The sequence below is a fragment of the Acanthochromis polyacanthus genome, chromosome 7 (assembly GCF_021347895.1).
Source record: "Acanthochromis polyacanthus isolate Apoly-LR-REF ecotype Palm Island chromosome 7, KAUST_Apoly_ChrSc, whole genome shotgun sequence".
Classification (NCBI taxonomy): Eukaryota; Metazoa; Chordata; class Actinopteri; family Pomacentridae; genus Acanthochromis; species Acanthochromis polyacanthus.
The window spans coordinates 1268202-1292459 of record NC_067119.1 but is presented as its reverse complement, the minus strand read 5'-3'; the positions used below and the strand labels follow the sequence as shown (position 1 = coordinate 1292459).

The 24258-nt window shown below is 40.1% G+C and overlaps 1 protein-coding gene across 5 annotated transcripts in view; it reads left to right on the top strand.

Moving 5' to 3' along the window:
• Positions 1-24258, top strand: part of LOC110963346 (chromaffin granule amine transporter) — a 40118-nt gene that overhangs the window by 4828 nt on the left and 11032 nt on the right. For 4 of the 5 annotated variants that reach the window (XM_051950591.1, XM_051950590.1, XM_051950588.1 and 1 more), the window contains exons 4-11: positions 12755-12873; positions 13526-13586; positions 17889-17987; positions 21227-21579; positions 22276-22400; positions 22511-22569; positions 23366-23449; positions 23662-23754. In XM_051950591.1, the coding sequence (XP_051806551.1) occupies positions 17891-17987; positions 21227-21579; positions 22276-22400; positions 22511-22569; positions 23366-23449; positions 23662-23754 (811 nt within the window). In that variant the 5' untranslated portion in view covers positions 12755-12873; positions 13526-13586; positions 17889-17890. Of the gene's footprint in view, positions 1-2553; positions 4971-12754; positions 12874-13525; positions 13587-17888; positions 17988-21226; positions 21580-22275; positions 22401-22510; positions 22570-23365; positions 23450-23661; positions 23755-24258 lie in introns of those variants that run through there. The other variant, XM_051950592.1, reaches the window with a different exon arrangement.

The window sequence follows — 24258 nt, the reverse complement described above, 5'->3', positions numbered from 1 at the left end:
CAACCACAAAGAGACACAAAACAACCACAAAGAGACACAAAACAACCACAGAGACATAAAACAACCACAAAGAGACACAAAACAACCACAGAGAGACAAAATGACCACAGAGACACAAAACAACCACAGAGACACAAAACAACCACAGAGACACAAAACAACCACAGAGAGACACAAAACAACCACAGAGACACAAAACAACCACAGAGACACAAAACAACCACAGAGAGACACAAAACAACCACAGAGACACAAAACAACCACAGAGAGACACAAAACAACCACAGAGACACAAAACAACCACAGAGACACAAAATGACCACAAAGAGACACAAAACAACCACAGAGACATAAAACAACCACAACGAGACACAAAACAACCACAGAGAGACAAAATGACCACAGAGACACAAAACAACCACAGAGACACAAAATGACCACAAAGAGACACAAAACAACCACAGAGACACAAAACAACCACAGAGACACAAAACAACCACAGAGAGACACAAAACAACCACAGAGACACAAAACAACCACAACGAGACACAAAACAACCACAGAGACACAAAACAACCACAGAGAGACACAAAACAACCACAGAGACACAAAACAACCACAGAGACACAAAATGACCACAAAGAGACACAAAACAACCACAGAGACATAAAACAACCACAACGAGACACAAAACAACCACAGAGAGACAAAATGACCACAGAGACACAAAACAACCACAGAGACACAAAATGACCACAAAGAGACACAAAACAACCACAGAGACACAAAACAACCACAGAGACACAAAACAACCACAAAGAGACACAAAACAACCACAGAGACATAAAACAACCACAGAGACACAAAACAACCACAGAGACATAAAACAACCACAGAGAGACACAAAACAACCACAAAGAGACACAAAACAACCACAGAGACACAAAACAACCACAGAGACATAAAACAACCACAAAGAGACACAAAACAACCACAGAGACACAAAACAACCACAGAGAGACACAAAACAACCACAGAGACACAAAACAACCACAGAGACACAAAACAACCACAACGAGACACAAAACAACCACAGAGACATAAAACAACCACAGAGACACAAAACAACCACAAAGAGACACAAAACAACCACAGAGACACAAAACAACCACAGAGACACAAAACAACCACAACGAGACACAAAACAACCACAGAGACACAAAACAACCACAGAGACACAAAACAACCACAGAGACACAAAACAACCACAACGAGACACAAAACAACCACAGAGACACAAAACAACCACAGAGAGACATAAAACAACCACAGAGACATAAAACAACCACAACGAGACACAAAACAACCACAGAGACACAAAACAACCACAACGAGACACAAAACAACCACAGAGACACAAAACAACCACAGAGACACAAAACAACCACAAAGAGACACAAAACAACCACAGAGACACAAAACAACCACAGAGACACAAAACAACCACAAAGAGACACAAAACAACCACAGAGACACAAAACAACCACAGAGACACAAAACAACCACAACGAGACACAAAACAACCACAGAGACACAAAACAACCACAAAGAGACACAAAACAACCACAACGAGACACAAAACAACCACAGAGACACAAAACAACCACAGAGAGACACAAAACAACCACAGAGACATAAAACAACCACAGAGACACAAAACAACCACAGAGACACAAAACAACCAAAGAGACACAAAACAACCACAGAGACACAAAACAACCACAGAGAGACACAAAACAACCACAGAGACACAAAATGACCACAAAGAGACACAAAACAACCACAGAGACACAAAACAACCACAAAGAGACACAAAACAACCACAGAGACACAAAACAACCACAGAGACATAAAACAACCACAGAGACACAAAACAACCACAGAGACACAAAACGACCACAAAGAGACACAAAACAACCACAGAGACATAAAACAACCACAGAGAGACACAAAACAACCACAGAGAGACACAAAACAACCACAGAGACACAAAACAACCACAGAGAGACACAAAACAACCACAGAGACACAAAACAACCACAAAGATGGGTGACTTCAACTCGACCTCTAGATGGCGCTGTCAGACATCACTATGGAGGTACTTGTGGTCTCTTTGTGTTGAGTTCAGACACTCACCTTTGGTCCTGTTGAAGCCGTCTCTCTGTCCGTCTGTCTCTCTGTCTTGCTGTCTGTCCACATGTCTGTCGGCAGAGGACGGCCTCCTCTGAGCCCGGTTACTGCAGCCGCCCCTCTGATCAATACATAGATTATTCATTATTGATTATGGTTACATGTTTCTACTTCATCAACTTCCTCCTCACTAACTCACTCAAAAACCACGACTCAAACCTTCATCGGTTAGTGCTTTGCATCTGTATTCAGTCGTCATTTGTTGTTTTCCGTTTAACCTCACCCTTTTTTTTTTTTTGTTTAACCTCACCCTGACTGGTCGAGGCAGATGTCTGCCCTCCCTGAAACTGGTTCTGCTGGAGGTTTTTCCTCCCTCTGTCACCAGGTGGTGCTCACTGGGAACTTTCTGTGTTTCTTTCTGTACATTAACACTGTAAAGTTTGGCTTTTACCGTGTAAACCGCTCTGAGACGACTAACTCTGTGGTTTGGTGATATCTGAATTCATGACTGATTATTGCAGCTGTGGTTGGTTCACCACTGACCGGAGGCGTGTCGCAGTTTTGTGCAGAACATCCAGGTGTTGGTCGGCGCCGGGAGTTGGAGGTCATCTCTGTCTGGTCGCCATGGGAACGATCCTGTTGGAACGACATCACAGTTAGACTCTTCAGCATAACTTTATCATTGAAGGAATAATTTATGGCTCAGATGTGAGACTTGATGAATCCCAATTTAACATGGAGCCCAAGAACCTAAATACAAAGTTTAACAGAAAAATATCATCATCCTTGGTTGGCTGTAGAGTTAATCAACAAAACACGTGTTGTACACACTTTTTAAATGTCAGATATGGACTTTACATGGCAACAGAAACAGGAAGTAACACTCCATACTGACTCAAACAATAAGCTCTGAATTATAAATATGTGTGTTTTGTGTTGGGTTGTGGATGCTTTGTGTCTCAATGGTTGTCTTGTGCCTCTTTGTATTCGTTTAGCATCTTTTGTGGTCATTTTGTGTCTCTTTGTGGTGGTTTAATGTGTCTTTGTGGTTGTTTCGTGTCTCTTTGTGGTCATTTAGCATCTTTCGGTGGTTTTGTGTCTCTTTGTCTTGTGTTTGTGGTGGTTTTGTGTCTTTTTGTGGTTGTATCTTTTGTTGTCTTTCTTTTGTGTAGAGTTGTGGTTTTCTTGGACCCCTGTGATTTTTATTATGGATCTTTGTTTTGTGTCTTTATGTGCATGCTGTGTTGGTTGTGGTTGTTTTATGTTTCTTTGTGCAATGCGCTGCTTTTGATTTATTCCATTTCTTATTTTTTAAGTTCTTCTCAAAGGCAGCAAAACCCAAATTTAACCAAAAATTCTATTTTTTTTACCGTTTTCGGGCGCCATTTTCAGGCAAGAGGCCTTCACAGGGCGATACTAAGTGCTCGTGTTTCAGAGGGACATAAAAACATTTCTGAGAACGTTCAGTATGTTTTTCTAACTTCAACTTATTAAAATATGATCAATAATAGTATAATTTAGTTAAAATGGATTGCCACGACTACTTTTGATTGTTCTGTTCTTATTTTTGGCAACAAAAAAGTACACACCCCTCCCGTGTAGGTGAAGTGGTTTAGTCCTGGCAGGTGCTAATGGTAGGTGTTTACTGGTGAGGAGCTCAGGTGGATTTGTGTAAATTTATTTTTTTGTCTTTTCTCAAGTTATTTTGTTGATTTGTAAGTCATATCTGCGCAGCTGAAACTAAAACCTGCTGTAAAACAACCAAAAGCAAAGACAGAGAGAAACAAAAACGACAGTTTTTCTCAGATGAATTTTGGTTCCGTCCACTGGTGACGACAGTAGTCCATTAGCGCGGCTCGCTCTAAGGCGGCTAACTTTAGCGCCGCTAGCAGCTAGCTTTAATGCGGCTAACTTTAGCACCACTAGCTGCTAGCTTTAATGCGGCTAACTTTAGCGCGGCTAGCTTTAATGCAGCTAATTTTAGCGCGGCTTGCTTTATTGCGGCTAGCTTTATTGCGGCTAGCATTAGCGGCTAACTTTAGCGCGGCTAGCTTTAATGCAGCTAATTTTAGCGCGGCTTGCTTTAATGCGGCTAGCTTTATTGCGGCTAGCGTCAGCGGCTAACTTTAGCGCGGCTAGCTTTAGCCGACATTTGGTCAGCTTTTATCAAATTGAAACAGCGGCTCTGGCCTGATGGCGGCTCCAGCCCCAGCAGCCCGGCCTGGGCCTCCCTCCACCCTGCCGTTAGCAGCCCTCCAGCCCCGGTAGCAGGTGAGCAGCTCCCCTTGAACTTCAGATGTACTTGAACTCCAGTGTTTTCATTTTAAACCTTTACCTTTTACTCTTCTACGTTAATCTGACAGCTTTAGTTGCTTTGCACATTTATTGGAATGGTTCGAATATAATCAGTAAATGAATTATAGATCAATATTTAAGTATATTGATCAATGAGGGGAAGTTAAAATAGTTCATCCAGCTTTATTAGCTTAGCTTAATCAATAAAGTGATGAACTCATGGAAGAATCATTCATTCTAATCCATTATTATTATTCTGCATAATCAGAACTTTAAGTATGTTTGATGCTTTAATTTATGAGTTTTCATACTGGACATATTACAACTTTTACTTCTGTAACTCATCCTATTGCTGGAATTTAAAATATGTTTTTTTGTTTGTTTTTTTTCTTAGATCAGCACATTTTGAAACAAATTTATGGTTGGCCATCTCCGATCTGATTTTTTCAGAATTATTCCAGTGTGAAACCTGAATATTTGTAAAGGTATTCTTCAAATTCTACATTGATATGTCTAATACTTTCCAAGATGTTGTGTTCCTTTGTAGACTCTGTGATCTTGAAGTTGTAATGTGGAAATGATAAACTGAGGCTGAATGTTGATGAATATGAATTTATTTTCCTTATAAATTTCAGGTTCGTGATGGTCTGTTCGTGATGTTTAGTAAAAAGATAATTCTTTGAATGTGAACATTTGTACTCTAAAACAAAGGAACCATTAGGATTGTGGTTGTTTGTAGGTTATTCTGCTGTGGTTTTACTGGTTTTACTGGAAATCAGACTGGATGGTTGTGGAACCTGGACTAAGATGAGTTTGACTCTCCTGATGCAGGAGGTCTGGGAGGAATTATGCACGAAGGTTCTCTGGTAGAACCGACCTGCAGCGTGTTCCACTGGAGCTTAACTGTAATCTTTATATAATTATGTGGTTTCTGTTTCCTCCATGGTTTATTCTGTACTTCAGAACAAGAGCAGACCCGTCCACCACTGTCTCACAGTATGTTAGCGTCTCCTCTCTTGTTCTTAATCTTATTTTGTGTTAATTTAACATTTCGCTGTATGTTGAAATTATATTTGATTTAAGTTATTCATCGGGAGAATTTTCTATTCAAGAGTTTTAGCCTTCAAATTACACTGAAACAGTAAAAAATTACCTTTAGTACGTTTTTATGGAAGTCTTGCATCAAATATCAGTGATGGAGGAATTATTAAAATACTCAAAAAATGAAAATCTAAAGTATGATGAAATGTTCCACTAAAAGTAAAGAGCGTGGATTCAAATCTGCCGAAAAAGTATGACAAAAATAAGAAACGAGACACAAAACGACAGAAACTAGATACAAAACGACAAAAACGAGACTCAAAACGACAGAAACTAGGTACAAAATGACAAAGACGAGACACAAAACAACTGGAACTAGATACAAAATGACAAAAACGAGACACAAAACGACTGGAACTAGATACAAAATGACAAAGACGAGACACAAAATGACAGAAACTAGATACAAAATGACAAAGACGAGACACAAAACGACTGGAACTAGATACAAAATGACAAAAACGAGACACAAAACGACAGAAACTAGATACAAAACGACAAAACGAGACACAAAACGACAGAAACTAGACACTAAACAATAGAAACTAGATACAAAACGAGAAACAAAACAACAAAAACGAGACATAAAACAACAAACTGAAGTATCCAAGGTAAAGTACTCACTATTAGATTCAGATTCCTGCTGCTTTAATGTAGATGTTGTGTTTTCAGTTGATTTGAACTAATTTCACACACTGACAGGGAGGTAAAACCTTAAATAATCTTTAAAATCCTTTCTGTAATGTCGCTGCTCTGTTAGACTCACGTCCTCCTTTCATTTGCTCAGAAAACATCTGCTGTTTTTATATTTCGGTAATATTTACCTCCACAACATAGCAGCAATATCTCAGTTTTACTAAGTCTGACCTCTGCAGGGGCCTGTTCAGTTCATTTCATATAATAAATAATAATAAACAGGGATTTTCCAGGTCTCTCTGTGTTTCCAGCAGCGTTACAGACGTTAAACTGTCCTGTTTCCTATGTTAGTAATATTAATAAAACCATTCAGAACCAGATTAAACAGACAACAAGCCTGATGGGATGAACAAAAAGATAAAACAAACAATAAGATTAGCAGAACAAAGAGAGATTCTAGAAGCTTATAAAGTCCCACAACAGAAACGACCAGGTTTTAGTTTTAACATCTGACTGAACATCTCATAGTAAAAAAACAAAGCTGTAGAGCTGACTATGAGCCTGACTGAGGTTCTGAGCTGCTGCGATTTGGATTTAACAGATATAATAAAGTAGTCATCGTTCTCTACAGAATACAATAAAACTAGTAGTTGTCCATTGACCCTCTCCATGTTTCCTCTCTGCTCTGCTCCTCAGCTGTAGAAAGATGTTTCACCAAAACGTGTCCAAAGTGACATAGAATCGTCCAAATTGAATCAAATTTTGTCCAAAGTGACAAAAAAAAGTCACAGCTGGCTCCAGACTTACCCAAATCTACTTAAAAACGGTCCAAAATGTGTTTAAAACAATTTAAAACTGGTTCATAACAGCTAAAAAGTGATTCAAAAAAACTTGTCCAAAGTAACAAAAAGTGTCTAAAACAACCTAAAATTTGTCCAAATCTGCTTATGAAAAGTCCAAAACTGTCTAAAATATCATAAAAACTGGTCCAGAGTAACAGAAAATTCTCCAAATTGAATTGAATTTTGTCCAAAGCAACAAAAAACTATCACAGATTACTCAAAACAAACCCAAATCTGCTCAAAAACTGTCCAAAAAGTGTCTAAAATAACCTGAAACTCGCCCAAACCTACCTGAGAATTGTCCAGAATGCCGTGAAAACTCTCCATAATTACTTGAAACTAGTTCAGAATGACCAAAATTCAGCTTAAAATGACGACAGAATAGACAACAGAAGCTGTTTCAGCGTGCTGGATGGATCTCCTCTGTTCTCTGGCTCTGAGCCGAGCTGCATTTATTTATTCATCCACTTGCTTTGGTTTTACTCTCCTATTCATTTTTCACAAATTTCACGTCATTTAAGACATTTTTTCAAAATTTTTGGACAACATTTATTTGTTTTATGTAAGTTTTGAGAAATCTTACACATTTTTTGGGTCATCTCAGTCCAGATTTCCTCATTTTAACCTCATTTCCAGTTGATTTTTTATGTCTTCTGTGCTGGTTTCTGTCTTTCTGCTCATTTTGTGTCTCTGCTGTGATGTTGCTTCGTCCAGTTGCTCTTTTACGTCCGTTTGAGCACGTTTCAGACAGAAATTCTTCATCCTTCCTGGCAGTGTTTCCCCTGGGTTGAAATGGCTGTGAGGTGGTGGGTCGGGCCGGAGGCACGAAGCAACTAGGGGGGTCCGGGGGCATGCCCCCCCGTAAAAATTTTGAAAATCAAGATGCAAAATGGGGCATTCTGGTACAATGTGGAGCACATTTTGTTGTATTTGTAGCCATTTCCAAAAACTAAATTAAATAACATTTTCATGTTTCTCTTCTAAAAATCAGTGATAGGGAGAAAATCTGACAAATATAAACCCACTTGTCCTCATGTCAACAAACATGTCAACTAGTCCAGTCTGTTATATTCTGGTCAGATTTCCACTCCATTCCAAAATGCCACATCAGTTCTTATTACACATTTGAAAAAGATGACAAAGGACTTGAATCTGGAATCAAGTGGTGACTTTTACTTTTTTCTAAAAACAACTACATGTTAGGCACCAAATTCATTTTTATTTATAATAAAAAGGTTATGACCTTAATTTTACTTAAAAATGTGAAAGAAAACTTCAACTCTGGGTTAACAGCTGGTTTTCTGAAGTTCTGTTTTCAAAACTGTTCCCTTTCTGAACACAGAACTAGAATTTGAACACAGAATCTGTTTTGCCATTGAATGATATAATTTCGGGCACTCTATAAATCATTTTATCAAAAGAAACTAGGAACTTTATACTCCGTTGAAATCATTTGTCTCGTTGGGTAGAACGGGTTTTGTCGCCTAAATGTTTTAACTGGAGCCATTTTTGCAGTCACTGTCAATTCGTATCGCCGCGGACAACAGAACAGTAACTCAGTAAAGGAAGCGAGATCGATGCCCACACTGCATTGCTCACTTTATTTTGATGACATGCGATAGTTTTGATCCTTAATTTGACATATGTCTGTGATACACACCTGCTTTTAGCCCCGAAAAACGAAACCATGGAGCGCTGCCGCTTCTTGTCCGCCATGCTCGTTGTTCGCCAATCGGAACGACCGACATTTGACACACGAACTCGCGGGATGTCATAGAGAACTGAGTGTTACCGACCAACAGGGATGTGTCTGCTGTCTTCACCCAATTTTTTGTCATAAAAGTTTATGTCCAGTGAAAAGTCACTTTAGTCTTTATTTTGTTATTTCAAGCCGATTTTGAGTCATTTTTGGACGAATTTCTGTCATTTTAAACAACTTTCACTTCATGAAGACACGTTTGTATGACTTCAAGCAAACGGTGAGGGATTTTGGACTGATTTTGGGGAAAATTTTCAGTGATTTTGCACTATATTTTGACTTTTTAAGCGAAATTTGGGTCATTTTAAACATGTTTTCCATCATTCTAAGTGTCATTCTAACTTGGTTTCATTTACGCATCTTTTTGTGCTGTTTGTGTGTCTTCCTGTGTCCTACGAACACACGGCATCTCTGAGTTCTCTCTGATTCTTCATTGTGGTTCCTCAGAGTTGCAGGACTTCAGATTAAAAATGAACCACAGTGAAGAAAAACAAGGACACTTTAGCACTTTCAGACAAAGTTCAAGTCATTCTGGACACATTTTGTGTGATTTTGGACCAGATTAAAGTCATTCTGGACAAGTTTGAATCATTTTAAAGGATCAGAGTAATTTTAGTGGCATTATAGATCAAATAAATGCTTCTTTTTCTCTGGTTTCCATCGTTCTAACTGCAGCATAAAATACGTCTCTGAGTTCTTCTTCAGGACTTTAAATGGAACCACAGTGTAGAAAAATGAGAGTTCAGAGGGTTAAATATTAAAAATGAAGTTCTGCCATGTCGTCTCTAATTCAGCCGTAAACCCAAAGAGAACCGTTCGGTTGAGGAGTGAAACTTAATGTTTCTGATTTACATAGAATTCATAATTCGCTCCTTAGTTAACATCAAGATAAAAATCACTCCGTTATCTTCTGCAGCTCGTTGCTCTTTTTACATGTGATTTACTTTGTGTAACAGCAAAGAGAGTCCTGGCTCTGGTTCTGGTTCTGGTTCTTACCTGCTGCTCGGAGCTCTGCGGCGGTGCCTCCTTGGAGGATCTGATGGTGTTGGAGTCCAGAGCCAAACCACAGACCAGAGACACACACAGGACGCTGCGCCACACCCACATCCTCCAATCGATCGATCAATCGCTGCGATCGGCTCTGGACCTGAAGCTGTGATCGGCTCTGGACCTGAAGCTCCTCAGACGTTCTTCTCCAGAGGTCAGCTTGTAGATGATCTACAGAAACTTATCTGCTGTCCAGTAGAATATTTGATCTGCTTTTAGATGAACTGGATGAAATCGTTCAATAATCTCCTTACGGTGAAGTATCTATGAGAACTGAGCAGCTGTGCTTCCTCTGGTGGAGTCCTCAGGTGTAATCCTGCCTGTGCTGCTGCTGCCGTCAGGTGTGTTTTATACCTGCCCTTCCCTCTGATCCGGCCTCTCTCAGCCGCCGGATCCTCAGAAGTCTTGAAGACGCGTTTGAAGCTCGACCGCATCAGTCGACGGAGACAGCGCCGCCTTCGCTTCCTTCCTGGAAGCCCCGCGGCCTCAAGTGAAGGCGGGACGTTTGATACATGACACCGCAGAGACCACAGAGAGATTAAAACACACCTGGAGACACGAGACAGGTAGAGCCGTCTGAGGGGCTGCACGCTGTGAAGCCCTGCGGTTTCGCTTCATGTGGTCTGAAGGCCGCGATAAAGACTCATTAGAGCCGAGGCTTCGTCTGTCGGGCGGCGGATGTGCGAGTGTTTACAGGTGATTAAAGCCGATTACCACACAAAGAAGTGAATCAGAGATGGATGACGACACCGCAACAGGTTTACCGGTTAAATAACGGCTCTGAGATCCAACACAAGCATTCTTTCAATAATCTGGAACTCCAATTCTGCCAGGAACAGAAAACTAAACACAAGTTAATCATGATGATGGCTCCTCAGATTTAAGACATAAAAAGTGTGTAAGCGGAGGTGGGATTTCATGATTCGTTCTCTTGTTGGAGCTTCTGTGGTTTCCAGATTTAACCTGACGGTCTGGACGAGTTAAAGCAGACAGAATTCATTAAAAGACTGTTGCTGGTGCTATGTGTTTGTTAACTGGGACCAAAATTAAATTCTGTTAAATATCACCACAAGAAATACCAAAATAACCACAAAAAGACACAGTCACCCCAAAAAGAGCGAAAGCTATCCTGAAGGTTTAAATATGCCAGGAAAAACACCCAAAATCACCACAAAAGGTACCAAAATTATCACAAAACAGGTGAAATTGTGACAAAAAAAATCTAATTTGTTACAAAAAACACACAAAATAACCACAAAAAATGGCCAAAATTACAAAAAAAAAGCAGGTAAAATTGCAATGACAACTCAAATCCCGCCCAAAAAAATCTACCAAATAGGATTAACCTCATCAGAACATCTGATTCTTCATCTCCAATAACTTTATCAATGATCAGAGTTCTACCTTCATATTTCCAGAGTTCCACGTCCTTGAAGTCCATAGAAAGTTCTAGAGTAGACCTACCGACAACTGGAGAAAGTTCAAGAGTAGACCTACCGACAACTGGAGAAAGTTCTCGAGCAGACCTACTGACAACTGGAGAAAGTTCAAGAGTAGACCTACCGACAACTGGAGAAAGTTCTCGAGCAGACCTACCAACAACTGGAGAAAGTTCTAGAGTAGACCTACCGACAACTGGAGAAAGTTCTCGAGCAGACCTACCGACAGCTGGAGAAAGTTCTAGAGTAGACCTACTGACAACTGGAGAAAGTTCTAGAGTAGACCTACCGACAGCTGGAGAAAGTTCTAGAGTAGACCTACCGACAACTGGAGAAAGTTCTCGAGCAGACCTACCGACAACTTGAGAAAGTTCTCGAGCAGACCTACTGACACCTGGAGAAAGTTCTAGAGCAGACCTACCGACAACTGGAGAAAGTTCTAGAGCAGACCTACCGACACCTGGAGAAAGTTCTAGAGTAGACCTACTGACACCTGGAGAAAGTTCTAGAGTAGACCTACCGACAACTGTATAGCTGTTGGTAGGTCTGCTCTAGAACTTTCTACATGGGATGGTTTAGGAGGCAAAACACATCTAAATTAGTGTAAAAACTGCAACTAAAATAATAAAAAAGCTGGAAATTTTCCATAAAAAGACAAAGATCAAGAGAGCCAGAACTACCCTGAAAGGTTCAAATATGCCAGAAAACCACCCCAAATCACCACAAAAAGAACCAAATTATCACAAAACAGATGAAATTGTGACAAAAACTCAAAATTGGCACAAAAAATTGCAAAATTACCCCAAAAAGAGCCAAAATTACCCTGAAACGTTTAAATATGCAGCAAAAGAAACAGTAGAAAATTGTGCAAAACGGATGAAATTAATCAAAAATGTTTCAAAACTTTCCTTCAATTACTCAAAACTTAACCAAAATGACACAAAACTTTCCACAATGATTTGAAACCTGTCTTTTGTCAGTAAAAAATGAACAAAAATGAGTTCAAAATCTTTTTGGGTGGTTTTCCTGGCATATTTGAACCTTTCGTGGTAGTTTTGGCTCTTTTTTTGTGTGATTTTTTGCCTTTTTATGGTAACTTTTCAGCTTTTTTAGTTATTTTAGTTGCACTTTTTACCAGAAATAATATGTTTTTTTCCTCCCAAAATGTCATGTAGCAAGTTCTAGATTAGACCGACTGACAGCTATAGTTGTCAGTCGGTCTACTCTAGAACTTACTCTGGAAATATTGCTAGTGTAAAGGTAGAACTCTGATCATTAATAAAGTTACTGGAGATGAAGAACCAGATGAATCAGAGGGAAGATTTTTTCACATTTAGTTAGTGAAGAATGATCCCTTTCTTCTATAATCAGGACTTGATAAAACTTGATGATGAACATCCTTGTCTCTCAGATTGCAGCGTCACTAAACTCTGGGATCCTCTCAGACCCTCAGGTGCCTCCATGATTTTATCTCCATCCCTGACCTGAAACCAGCAGCTGGACTGAAGCAAAGACGTCTGAGATGTGATGGATGATTTGGAAAACGCCGGGCTGAAGTCAGCAGGTACCTCTGTGGCTGATATCTCCGTCAAACATGACCTTTGACGAGTGTTTTTTTATCATATGCATGTATGCGGCTGCATGTATGACGAACACACGTGAAACAGTCCCGTGTAAACAGAGCTGCTGTGTGTGTGTAGATGTGTGTGCGTGATAAGGTCTGCAGCCTGCAGGGCTTCAATAAAAGGACAGCAGATGCTCACAATTACTGACACACACACACACACACACACACACACACACACACACACACACACACACACACACACACACACACACACACACACACACACACACACACACACACACTCTCTCTCTCTCTCTCTCTGGACTTCTGTCTTTATGAGCTCTCTCACTGACATTATGTCTTTCCAGGTTCATTTGGCTTCTTCTTTAAACCCTAAAACTGAGCCTGAACCCTGCACGGTCCTCATATTCCACACGTGTCCTCACAAGCTGTACAACCCCCTCAGGTCCCCGCTAGGACAGAAAAACAAGCACACACAGGTCACACTGAGTGTCACTGATCAGCGTGTAAATGTGTGTGTGTCTCCATATTGTCTGTTTGGGTCATTATCAGAATAAAAGAGAGGAATCGTCCTCCTCTCCTCACCTCCTTCCTCTTCCCTCTGTCCTCTCATCTCTCCTCCCCTCAGGCCGGATATTTAGTCGGTCAGTCAGCAGCTGGAAGAAGAACAACGAGCATCAGCCGTCCAGGTAGGTCCCACCTTGTCTGCTCTCTGATACAGAAACCCTGTTTCAAACATAACGATGAGTTCATTTTCTGTGTTTTAAAGTTGGTACATATCAGATTTTTACATTTTAAACACTTAAACTGTCAAATATCATTTTGATTTCATGTATGTGAATTCTGTTGCAGTTGCATCTGGAGAGCTTTATTAAAATTTTCACTCAAATATAAATGGATTTTTTTTCAGTTTTCTTTTCTTTAGTTTGTTGCTTCAAGATAGCTTGCATTTTCTTACATTACAGTTCTCTGTATTTCATTAGTTTATTTGAAATCATATTTACTATATTTAACTGAATTTTATTTACATTTTTTTAAAATTTGGCTAAGGGTTTAGTTTCAACTGAGTTTTTACTGTGTCTAGATTAAAGATGGATTCTCTATCATCATTGTTTCTTATTATTTTGCTGATTTGTTGCATTGCTATTTTGAATTATCCACTTATTGTTTTATTTTGCAGTTGATTTGATTATTCTGACTTTTAAAATATATTTTGCTTTTATTGCTGTTTTCAGTTGTTTGTTTTGCTTTTCTTTATTCATCATTTTTATTTATTATATTTGGTGCTTCTCTTTCAGTTGGTTTATATTCATTTAAACTCTTTTTTAAATCAAGAAATGGCAGTATTAAGCTACATTTCAGGAATCTTATTACATAAAAAATGAGACATTTGGGAACTTCAGATGATCTCCAGGCTTCTTCAAGTTCAGCAGGTTCCTCTGTGGCGTCAAACAAAAGGTTCAGACGCAAAATTACATTTCAGATCAATTTTCCATCAAACAGCCGAGAGAGAGAGGTGGGGGTGAAGCAAACGAGATGGGCAGAGATAAGAGAATAAAGGGAGGTGTGTGCATGTGAGATAACTCTGTTAGCCAGCGAGGAAAAAGCCTCTAAAACAATCAGCAGACAAACAGAAAACAGTGTGACGTTCATAATAACAACGGAAAATCTAGAAACCCCGACGACGTGCTGAAACTTTGTCGTTCAGTTGTCGCACACGAGATAAATGTGAGAATAAAAAGGTTAAAACAATTTCAAAAATGCTGTCTCGTTTTAGATGATAAATTGTTAAATGCTGTGTTAGCGCCACCACCTGATCAGTGATAACCTGCTGATGGTAGTTCCTTAAACCGTAGAAAACAAAACCATCTTCCTTTTTTATTCTGTCTGTGCAGAAGTTGTTTAGACATATTACAGTCTTTTGTGTTCAGTACATATCTAGTTAGCCTAGCTTAGCATAAAGACTTAAAAAAGATGGAAGCATGTTGTATCCCCTTTAGACTTAATGGTCTTGACTCAGGACTTACCTTGGTATCTGCTGACTTGTTGGTCTTTTTGTGGAGGACCTGTTGGTCTTCTCTCTATACTCGACTTGGGAAACTTGCTGGAGATATTTTGGGACTTGGCTTTATTGGCTTCACTCAGTTTTGGACTTGATGGTAGTTAATTGGGCTTTGGCTTTACTTGTTATTATCTTATGGCACATGGGTTGTTTTTTGGTATTTGACTTGGGGGGGCCTGTTGGTCTTTACTTGTGAGACTTGTATATCTTTGTTTTCTTGCTTAGAAGACCAGTGATCTATATTTGTTACTTGACTTGGGGAACTACTTGGATTTAACTTGTTAGTCTTTACCTGGGGGACTTGTTAAACAATATGTAACACTATTTGTTGTTGGATTTGACATGGAACACTGATAGTCTTAACTTGACTTGGGAGACAGAAGTCTTTGGGGCTTGAAAAGGGACTTGTTGTTTCTTACTTTTAATTGATGTGGGACTTGGTGACCTTTACTTGGGACTCACACTGGGAGTTGTTCACCTTTATGTGGGACTTGACACCCTTTTGGTTTGGATTTGATAGAAGTTCCTTGAGTTTTGACTTCAGTCATTAGTCTCAGCTTGTGGCTTGACTTGGGAGACGTGTTGGTTGGGAGACTTGTTAGCCATTACTTCATACTTGATCTTATGGCTGGACCCGAATATCCGAATATTCGGTCGTTACAGTGGTATCCGAATGTTTATTTTGAGATCCAAAGATTCGGTTCATCCCTTTGTCTTCGTCTTGATCTAGGACAAAGTTGGTCTTTTCTGGGGAACGGGCTGGTCATTACTTGATAGTTGGTTTGGGGGACTTGTTGATCTTTTGGACTTGTCCCTTTTTAGTCCTTACTTTGAACCTGAGTGTGTGTTGACGTTGCTATGGACTTGGTTTGGGACTTGTACTTTTGTTGCCATTTGACTCTTTAGATGACACTAGATTAGATTTCACTTATGTCCTGTTAGAGCTCACTGATGTGCTTCATTAGTTGTTGGACTCAGGAGAGTTCAGTGGAATCGATCCATAAATCAGTCTTTCTTCTGTAAGTTCCGTTCGCTGTAGGTTTGGATCAAACATTGATTTGTTGTTGTAAAGGTAGAGTATCTGCAGCCTCTGGACGTTCAGGCTGCCCACATTTGAACACTACAGATACCAAACCGCCACGTAAAAGCAGAGAACGCTCTGGTCTGCAGGCTCAGACTAATATGCCGAGTGTCTGATAATAACAGGCTGTTCTGTTGTTTTATTAAAGATCAGATGTGATATGAAGGAGCTCTCGGTCTCTGTACAGCTGCTCTCTGAATTCACTCTGTTATTGCACCACATGAATATTATGAGGCCAGAGAGCATCATACAGATGCAGACACTGATTTTACCACAGAAATTGTATGATTTTCTATTTTATGCTTCTTCATTTGTTTATAAAGGTTAATCTTCACTTGGGACCTGCCTTGTGACTTGTTGGTCTTTACATGCTGGTGTCGTGCATGAGCCTAAGATGTTTGTGCTTCCTATATTTTCCATAAATTGACTTCATGCTCAAACAAGTGATGATTAGTGCTGAAGTTACAGTTGTGAACACAAATTTCTATCCACTTGTTAAGACCATTTTTATCATGACAGTCTTGAGTTTGTAATCCTCTAAACACTCTTTTCTACAATGGAATCATTGAAACACATGAAGCTTTGGCACAAGAAGCAATCATGAGTTTTGGTATTTTCTTAGATTTATTCAAGGTTTTCTGGAAATATGACAAAATCTGAAAACAGAAATATTAATATTTGGATAAATTTGTCAATTTCTTCATCAGTTCAGTTCTTCTGGTTTCAGTCTTCCGGTGTATCTTCGACTCCGCTGGACTCTGTACCTACTGCCAAGCATGGAGGTGGCAGTATCATTGTACTGTCACTTTAACAGACTCAAGTCTGAGTCAGAAAGACAACACATTTAGTGGAAATGCACCAGAATAGGTTTGTTTCTTCATCTGTTCACAGTTTCTTGATGGGTCTAAATCAGGACTTTGGGGTGACCCGTCTAGCACCTTCATTCCAGCCTGATGGAACCATTTCTTTAACATGTCTGACGTGTGTTTGGACTCATTGTCTGGTTGACATCTCCAACTGTGTCCAAGATCAACCTTCTGCTGATGGTTTTAGGTTTTCCTGAAGAACATGGAGGTGATCCTCCTCCTTCATTATTCAATTTGCTTTGTGTGAAGCTCCAGTTCCAAAGAGCATGATACTGCCACCAACATGCTTGATGGTAGGTTTGGTGTTCTTGGGGTTAAAGGCCTCACCTTCGATTTTTGTTGCATCTGACCACAGAACTTTCCTCCAGAAGGCCTTTTCTTTCTCCATGTCATTTCCTGAAGCATCTTTGCAATTGCTTCAAGTGACTTTCTAACGTGATCAAGTCATTGATTTTCTTCTTCAGATCTTTGCTGAGCTCCTCAGACGTTCCCACTGTAGTATTTGAGTCTGAGTGGATTTAATGAGTTCTATTTAAACTGAATCAGAGGAGTCAGCAGCTGTAGTTAACTGGAAACACTCAGGACGAGTTAAGAGGCCATGAAACTAAGAAAAATAGATTAACACAACTTTATGCATCAAAAGTCATAGTTCAACTTGCTTTATGTATATTTATGATCCAGAAGATTTTGTCACTTTTCCAGAAGATCTTTAATGAATCTGTGAAAGAACGAAAGTGTATAACTGGTTTTAGTGATGAAGATTCATATGTTTTAATGAGTCCATCTTTGAAAATTAAGAGTTACAGCAGTCTTGAGAAACTAAAGGCTGTTATGATACAAATGGTCTTTGTAAGTGGACTGAAGAAATTGATTCTCAGTCGATGTGAAATCCTCTGAAGATGAAAGTGTTTGTCTTGGGGTTGTGTAGACATTGTTTGACTGTATTTGTGGAGACATTATATGACTGTTTGTGTTTGTGTAGACATGGCGTGGCTCCATCAGAGTCGAGGTTCTCCCAGACTCGTCCTGGTTGTGGTTTGTGTTGCTCTACTGCTCGACAACATGCTGCTGACTGTAGTCGGTAAGTAAACGCACGTTGTACCAACAACACAACGTACCAACAATGCATTGTACCAACAGCACAGCGTACCAATAACGCATTGTACCAACAATACATTGTACCAATGGCACAGTGTACCAACAGCACATTGTACAACAGCGCATCGTACCAACAACACAACGTACCAACAACACATTGTACCAACAACACATTGTACCAACAGCGCATCGTACCAACAACACAACGTACCAACAACACATTGTACCAATGGCACAGTGTACCAACAGCACATTGTACAACAGCGCATCATACCAACACCACAACGTACCAACAACACATTGTACCAATGGCACAGTGTACCAACAGCACATTGTACAACAGCGCATCGTACCAACAACACAACGTACCAACAACACATTGTACCAATGGCACAGTGTACCAACAGCACATTGTACAACAGCGCATCATACCAACAACACAACGTACCAACAACACATTGTACCAACAACACATTGTACCAACAGCGCATCGTACCAACAACACATCATGTTTTTCTGAGGGGGTGATCTGGTTCTAACAGGTTCTCATAATGAAAATCTAACGACTTACACTGAGAGCAACAACTTGAGCCCCATTTCATTCTTTCTCTGATTACATGTGCTCCTATAATTCCCATTAAAAGTGGCTGAGTTGTGTTTCAGCAGCTCCTTTGTGGTGTAGCTGTAATAATCCGCCGTGTCTGGGTTATTGAGATGTTTGTCTTTATGAAACCGTAAAATCAGACAGATTCTCAGGCAGCTACAGCGTTTGTTTCCCTGTGATTTTGTGGACGTTTACTCATAATAGACATCAGAGATGCTTGTTTTCATTTTGCCAAATTCACACCACATAAAGCAGCTGAATTAGTTGTTGGTGGCTGATGTTGGTAATCTCACCAACAAATATCACTGGATTAATGTGGCCCTGAAGGAACTTAGAACTTCACTGATTCTCAGGCGGCCGGAAGGAACATTTTACTCTGGGATTCTCAAGATAAATCCAGAAATATTCACTTAAATTTTGTCAAATTTACATAATTTCAGCTTATTTAATTTAATAAGCTGAATTATCTCCCAGCAGTTCCAGTTTGGAATAAAGTTGTGGATGGACAGATGAAACTTTAAAAAAAAACAGATTCTCAGGCAACTTTGGAGCTACAAGAAATGTTTATTTTCCTAGTGATTTATGGACGTTTACTGAAAATAGACATCAGAGACGTTTGTTTCCATTTTGCCAAATTCTCTCCCTTTGAAGGAGCTGAATTATCTGTGAGCAGCTCATGTTTGTGATGTTGTCATGGATGTACAGACGGCTATCGCTGGATTATTGTGGTGATGAAGAAAACCTGACAACAGACTGATTCTCAGGAAGCTCTTGCAGCCACAAGGAGCGTTTGTTTTCCTACTGATTTATGGGCGTTTATTCTCATTAGTCATCAGAGATAGCTGTCTACATTTTGTCAAATAGCATCACGAAGTACAAGAATTCAGATGTTAACTGCTGTTATTGATCTACCATCGGTTTCCTCAGATGTTTGGTTCAAAGATCTTCAGTTTAATGTCACATTGTGAATATTTTCTGGTTTCTTTGCTCCTCTGTGTCTGCTCTTGTACTTTGATCAAAACAGCATAAGTCTGATGAAAAAAGACAAAAAACTACAAAAACAAGACTCAAAACAAAAAAAGTGAGACACAAAATAACAAAAAAATGATACAAACAGCACCAAACAAAAAAGAACCAAAAGACTTGACAAGAAAATTACAAAGGGGCAAAACATGAGACAAATGATGGAAATGAGACAAAAATGACAAAAATAAGAAACAAAACGACAAAAACTTGAGACAAACGACAAAAGTCAGACCAATAAAAAGCAAAACACAACAGAAACAAGACAAAAAAACTTGGTGAGGTCTACACATTTTTAGGAACAATTTGCTGTTAATGTCTTTTCTGTAATTTTTACACTTTGAGAGCTGGATTGGACCCTCTGGAGGGCCGGTTTTGACCCTCGAGGGTTTTTACCTTGCTGACCAGCAAAGTAAAACCCTCTTTTCCTTCTTCAGTTTATAAGCTTAAAAAGTAGCGCTATTCTAAAGTAAGAAACAATAAATCAACGTAATCCAACTAAGACGACTTTTTCTTACAAAATGTGTCCACCCTATTAATTGATGATCCAAATAGCTTGAGATTGTTAGCAGCCAATTGATGAGCCGATTTTGGCTGTAGTTTCAGCTGAATTTCTGCATGGAGACTCAGTAAGTCAGATCTGTGACGCAACGGAAACCCTCGAGGTCGAAACTGTCGGCAGCTGTTAGAGTCAGAGCTGAAAGTAAAGGCTGCAGAGGACAAAAACACACACAGCCATCCATAGACACACACAAACACACACTCATCACCTCCTGACCGTGAACTTTGAAATCTTCTGTCAGAGTTCACGGTTGTCTCCTCCTGTCTTCTCTCAGGTGAAATCTTCTGCTCTTTTACTGTCAGCTCTCTGCTGCTGAGGCCCTTTATTAAATTCTACCAATCAATCTGGACTAAAATACACATTTTATAGCAGTAACTTCTAAATATGTCGTTTTTCAAACATGAAAGTCAAATATTATCCATCTTTAATCAGGGTAAACTTAATCATTTTGTATTTTGGACTGTTGCTCAGACAAAATAAGACGGCTAAACACATTGTGCTGAACTGTGGGAGCCATCACAGTTAATCCAGTTACCCTCAGCCATCTGTTGAACTTCGAAGAAGTCTCCAAGAACTTCTCTCCATTTAAAAGTCTCCTCCAGTCTTACTGTGGTGCATCTGAGTGACTGTTTTTACTATTCAGTGTCACTTTATCAACAAGAAAAGCCCTTAGAGCGCCTCCTAGAAGGTTGATCAGTCTTTGTATCATTTCTGACGGATTATTCCCGATAAGTTCTCAGTGGTGGATTTGTGGTAGGATCACAATCGTGTGATTGTCAGCAGGCAGCTGACGTACTGGTTGTCATGGTTACAATGACACCGTGCCGCTATCTGGTTATGATACAGAAATCTTTATCCAATCCGTGGATCCAGACTGTAAGCTGCATCACTGCCAGAATCTAATCACTTGGTCCTTGTTGACAGTAATAACAATACCTGACCAGAAGTTGCTATGGTAACAGGACAGTTTGGGATCGTCATTAATTATCGTTATAATGTGTGACTTTCTAATGGATCGATCTTCCTCCTCCAGTGCCAATCATCCCAACATTTCTCTATGCCATGGAGCACCCCAGTCCGGAGCCCCAGACCACCCAGCCTTCCCTGCTCCCTCTGCCCGGCCTCGGTGCTTCCCGCCTGGGCACCGCGGCCTCACAGCTCCCCTCCTCTGACCTCCGGACCTCCCAGCTCCCACGGTTGCCTCAGCCCAGCCACAGTGCTCCGGTCCTGGGTCCGGAGTCGGAGCAGCCTCCCTCCACCTTCTCTCCTCTGGTGTCCCTGTTTGACAACAAGACCTTCAGCCTGCAGGAGAACCGGGCCGAAGCCACGCCGGACACCAAACCTACGGACCCGACCGGACCGACCTCGGAGGTCAATGACACCGCTGTAGGTGGACGGCAGTTCATCATTTCATAATCAATACATCAATGATCAATAATCATCTTCATTGCTGATTCAATCTGTCGCCTTTCCTCCTTTTACTTTGATGTCATTTGTTTCCTTTCCTTGTCTCCTTTTTTCCTCTCCTTGTTTCTCCTCATCTCCTTGTTTCCTTTCCTCGTCTCCTCATCTCCTACCCCTGTTTCCTCTCCTCATCTCCTTGTCTACTTTCCTTGTTTCCTTTCCTCATTTCCTTGTTTCCTTGCCTTGTTTCTTCTCCTTGTCTCCTTGTTTCCTTTCCTTGTTTCTCCTCCTCGTCTCCTTGTTTCCTTTCCTTGTTTCCTCTCTTCATCTCCTTGTTTCTTCTCCTTGTCTCCTTGTTTCCTCTCTTCGTCTCTTTGTTTCCTTGACTTGTTTCCTCTCCTCATCTCCTTGTTTCCTCTCCTTGTTTCCTCTCCTTGTGTCCTTGTTTCCTCTCCTCGTCTCCTTGTTTCCTTTCCTTGTTTCTTCTCCTCGTCTCCTTGTTTCCTCTCCTCGTCTCCTTGTTTCCTTTCCTTGTTTCTTCTCCTCGTCTCCTTGTTTCTTCTCCTCATCTCCTTGTTTCCTCTCCTCGTCTCCTTGTTTCCTTTCCTTGTCTCCTGTCCTCGTCTCCTTGTTTCCTTTCCTTGTCTCCTGTCCTTGTCTCCTTGTTTCCTCCTCCAGGAGTCCTCCTGTCTTCAGGACAGTGTTTTTCTTGAGGAGGAAAATGTTCGAGTTGGTTTGTTGTTTGCGTCTAAAGCTCTCGTCCAGCTGCTCGTCAACCCGTTTGTTGGTCCGCTCACCAACAGGTATCTCATTGTTATTTATTATTATTGTTTATTATTATTATTGTTGTTTGTTTTTGTTAATATTATTTAAATTTAAATGTTTGTTGACTTCTTTGCTTCTCTCTGTTCAGGATCGGTTACCACATCCCCATGTTTGCTGGTTTCATCATCATGTTTGTGTCTACCATCAGTAAGTCGTCATCTTATTACCTCCGCCAAGAAGGTTATGTGACACCCGGTGTTTGTGTGTCTGTCTGTCTGTCTGTCTGTTAGCAAGATAACTCAAAAATGCCTGGGCAGATTCACATGAAATCTTGAAGGGATGTAGACTATGGTAAGAGGAAGAGCTGATTTAATTTTGGTGGCAATCCAGAAAGGATCCTGGATTCTGGATCACTTTGAATTTTTTAGTATGTTTTAGTATGTGGTCCAAAATATGACAAAAACATCATAGGTTAGTGTGTTGTCCAACAAATTGGAGCAAGGTGTCCAGATAGCTCAACTGGTTAAGAAGGTGATTCGTAAACAGAACTGTGTCAGAGATGCAGGTTTGATTCCAGCTCATGATCTTTACTGCATGGGTTTCCTGTTTTCCTCTCTATCCTTGGCAGAGGTCTGCACTCTGAGTGCTTTTCTTGTTTAAATAAAGGTTTTATTGAGTTCTCTCTGATGTCATCGTGTTTCCTCTGATGTCGTTGTGTTTCCTCTGATGTCATTGTGTTTCCTCTGATGTCGTTGTTTCCTCTGATGCCGTTGTGTTTCCTCTGATGCCGTTGTGTTTCCTCTGATGTCGTCGAGTTTCCTCTGATGTCATTGTGTTTCCTCTGATGTCGTTGTGTTTCCTCTGATGCCGTTGTGTTTCCTCTGATGTCGTCGTGTTTCCTCTGATGTCGTCGTGTTTCCTCTGATGTCGTCGTGTTTCCTCTGATGTTGTCGTGTTTCCTCTGATGTTGTCGTGTTTCCTCTGATGTTGTTGTGTTTGTCAGTGTTTGCGTTTTCAGGAACCTACGCTCTGCTGTTCTTCGCTCGGTCTCTGCAGGGAATCGGCTCGTCCTTCTCCTCAGTGGCAGGTATATTAAATGGACTAAACTCACCTGTAAACTCACCTTTAATCAGAATACTGCCCAAAAAACGTAAGAAAATGAATTTAAAAGTCTCAAAACTGTAAAAACAAAATTTAATCAAAAACATCACAAAAATGTAAGTGGAAACATTTAACAGATTATTGATGTTATATTGTTATACGTTATAGTCAGTGTTATTGTGAGCGTTGTATCTTCAGGTCTGGGGATGTTGGCCAGCGTTTACACCGACGACGAGGAAAGAGGCATCGCGATGGGCGTGGCTCTGGGAGGACTGGCCATGGGAGTCCTGAGTGAGACCAACAGCTCATATATTACTGTCAAACTACTGTAAAATACTGCAGCTACTGTTGATATTTAAACAGTTAATGAAGCAGGAAAGTAGTGATGGTTTAGTTAGATGGGTAGTGTTGGGTTTTCATGTTTTTTTTTGTTTTTTGGAACAAATTTTTATATTAAACAATGCAAATTTCAGTTTGCATTTTCAAAGACATATATGAATATATATATATAAATATATACAAAAACGACAAAAAATAACAGGTGATATGTCGGTAGTACTGTACAATTACAGTATAAATCTGTGCATATACACTTTATTCCTTTCTTTTTACCCGTTTCCTTTTCCCCTTTTTCTTTCTTTTTCTCTTTTTAAATAAATTTACATCCCATGAGAAAACAAACGAAAATATGGAAAGACATGACAATGGTCACCAGCATACAGTCTAGCTTGTCCAACCAAAGTGGTTACATATTGGAGCCCAAAGATCACTGAATTCCTCAATATTCAAATGGAG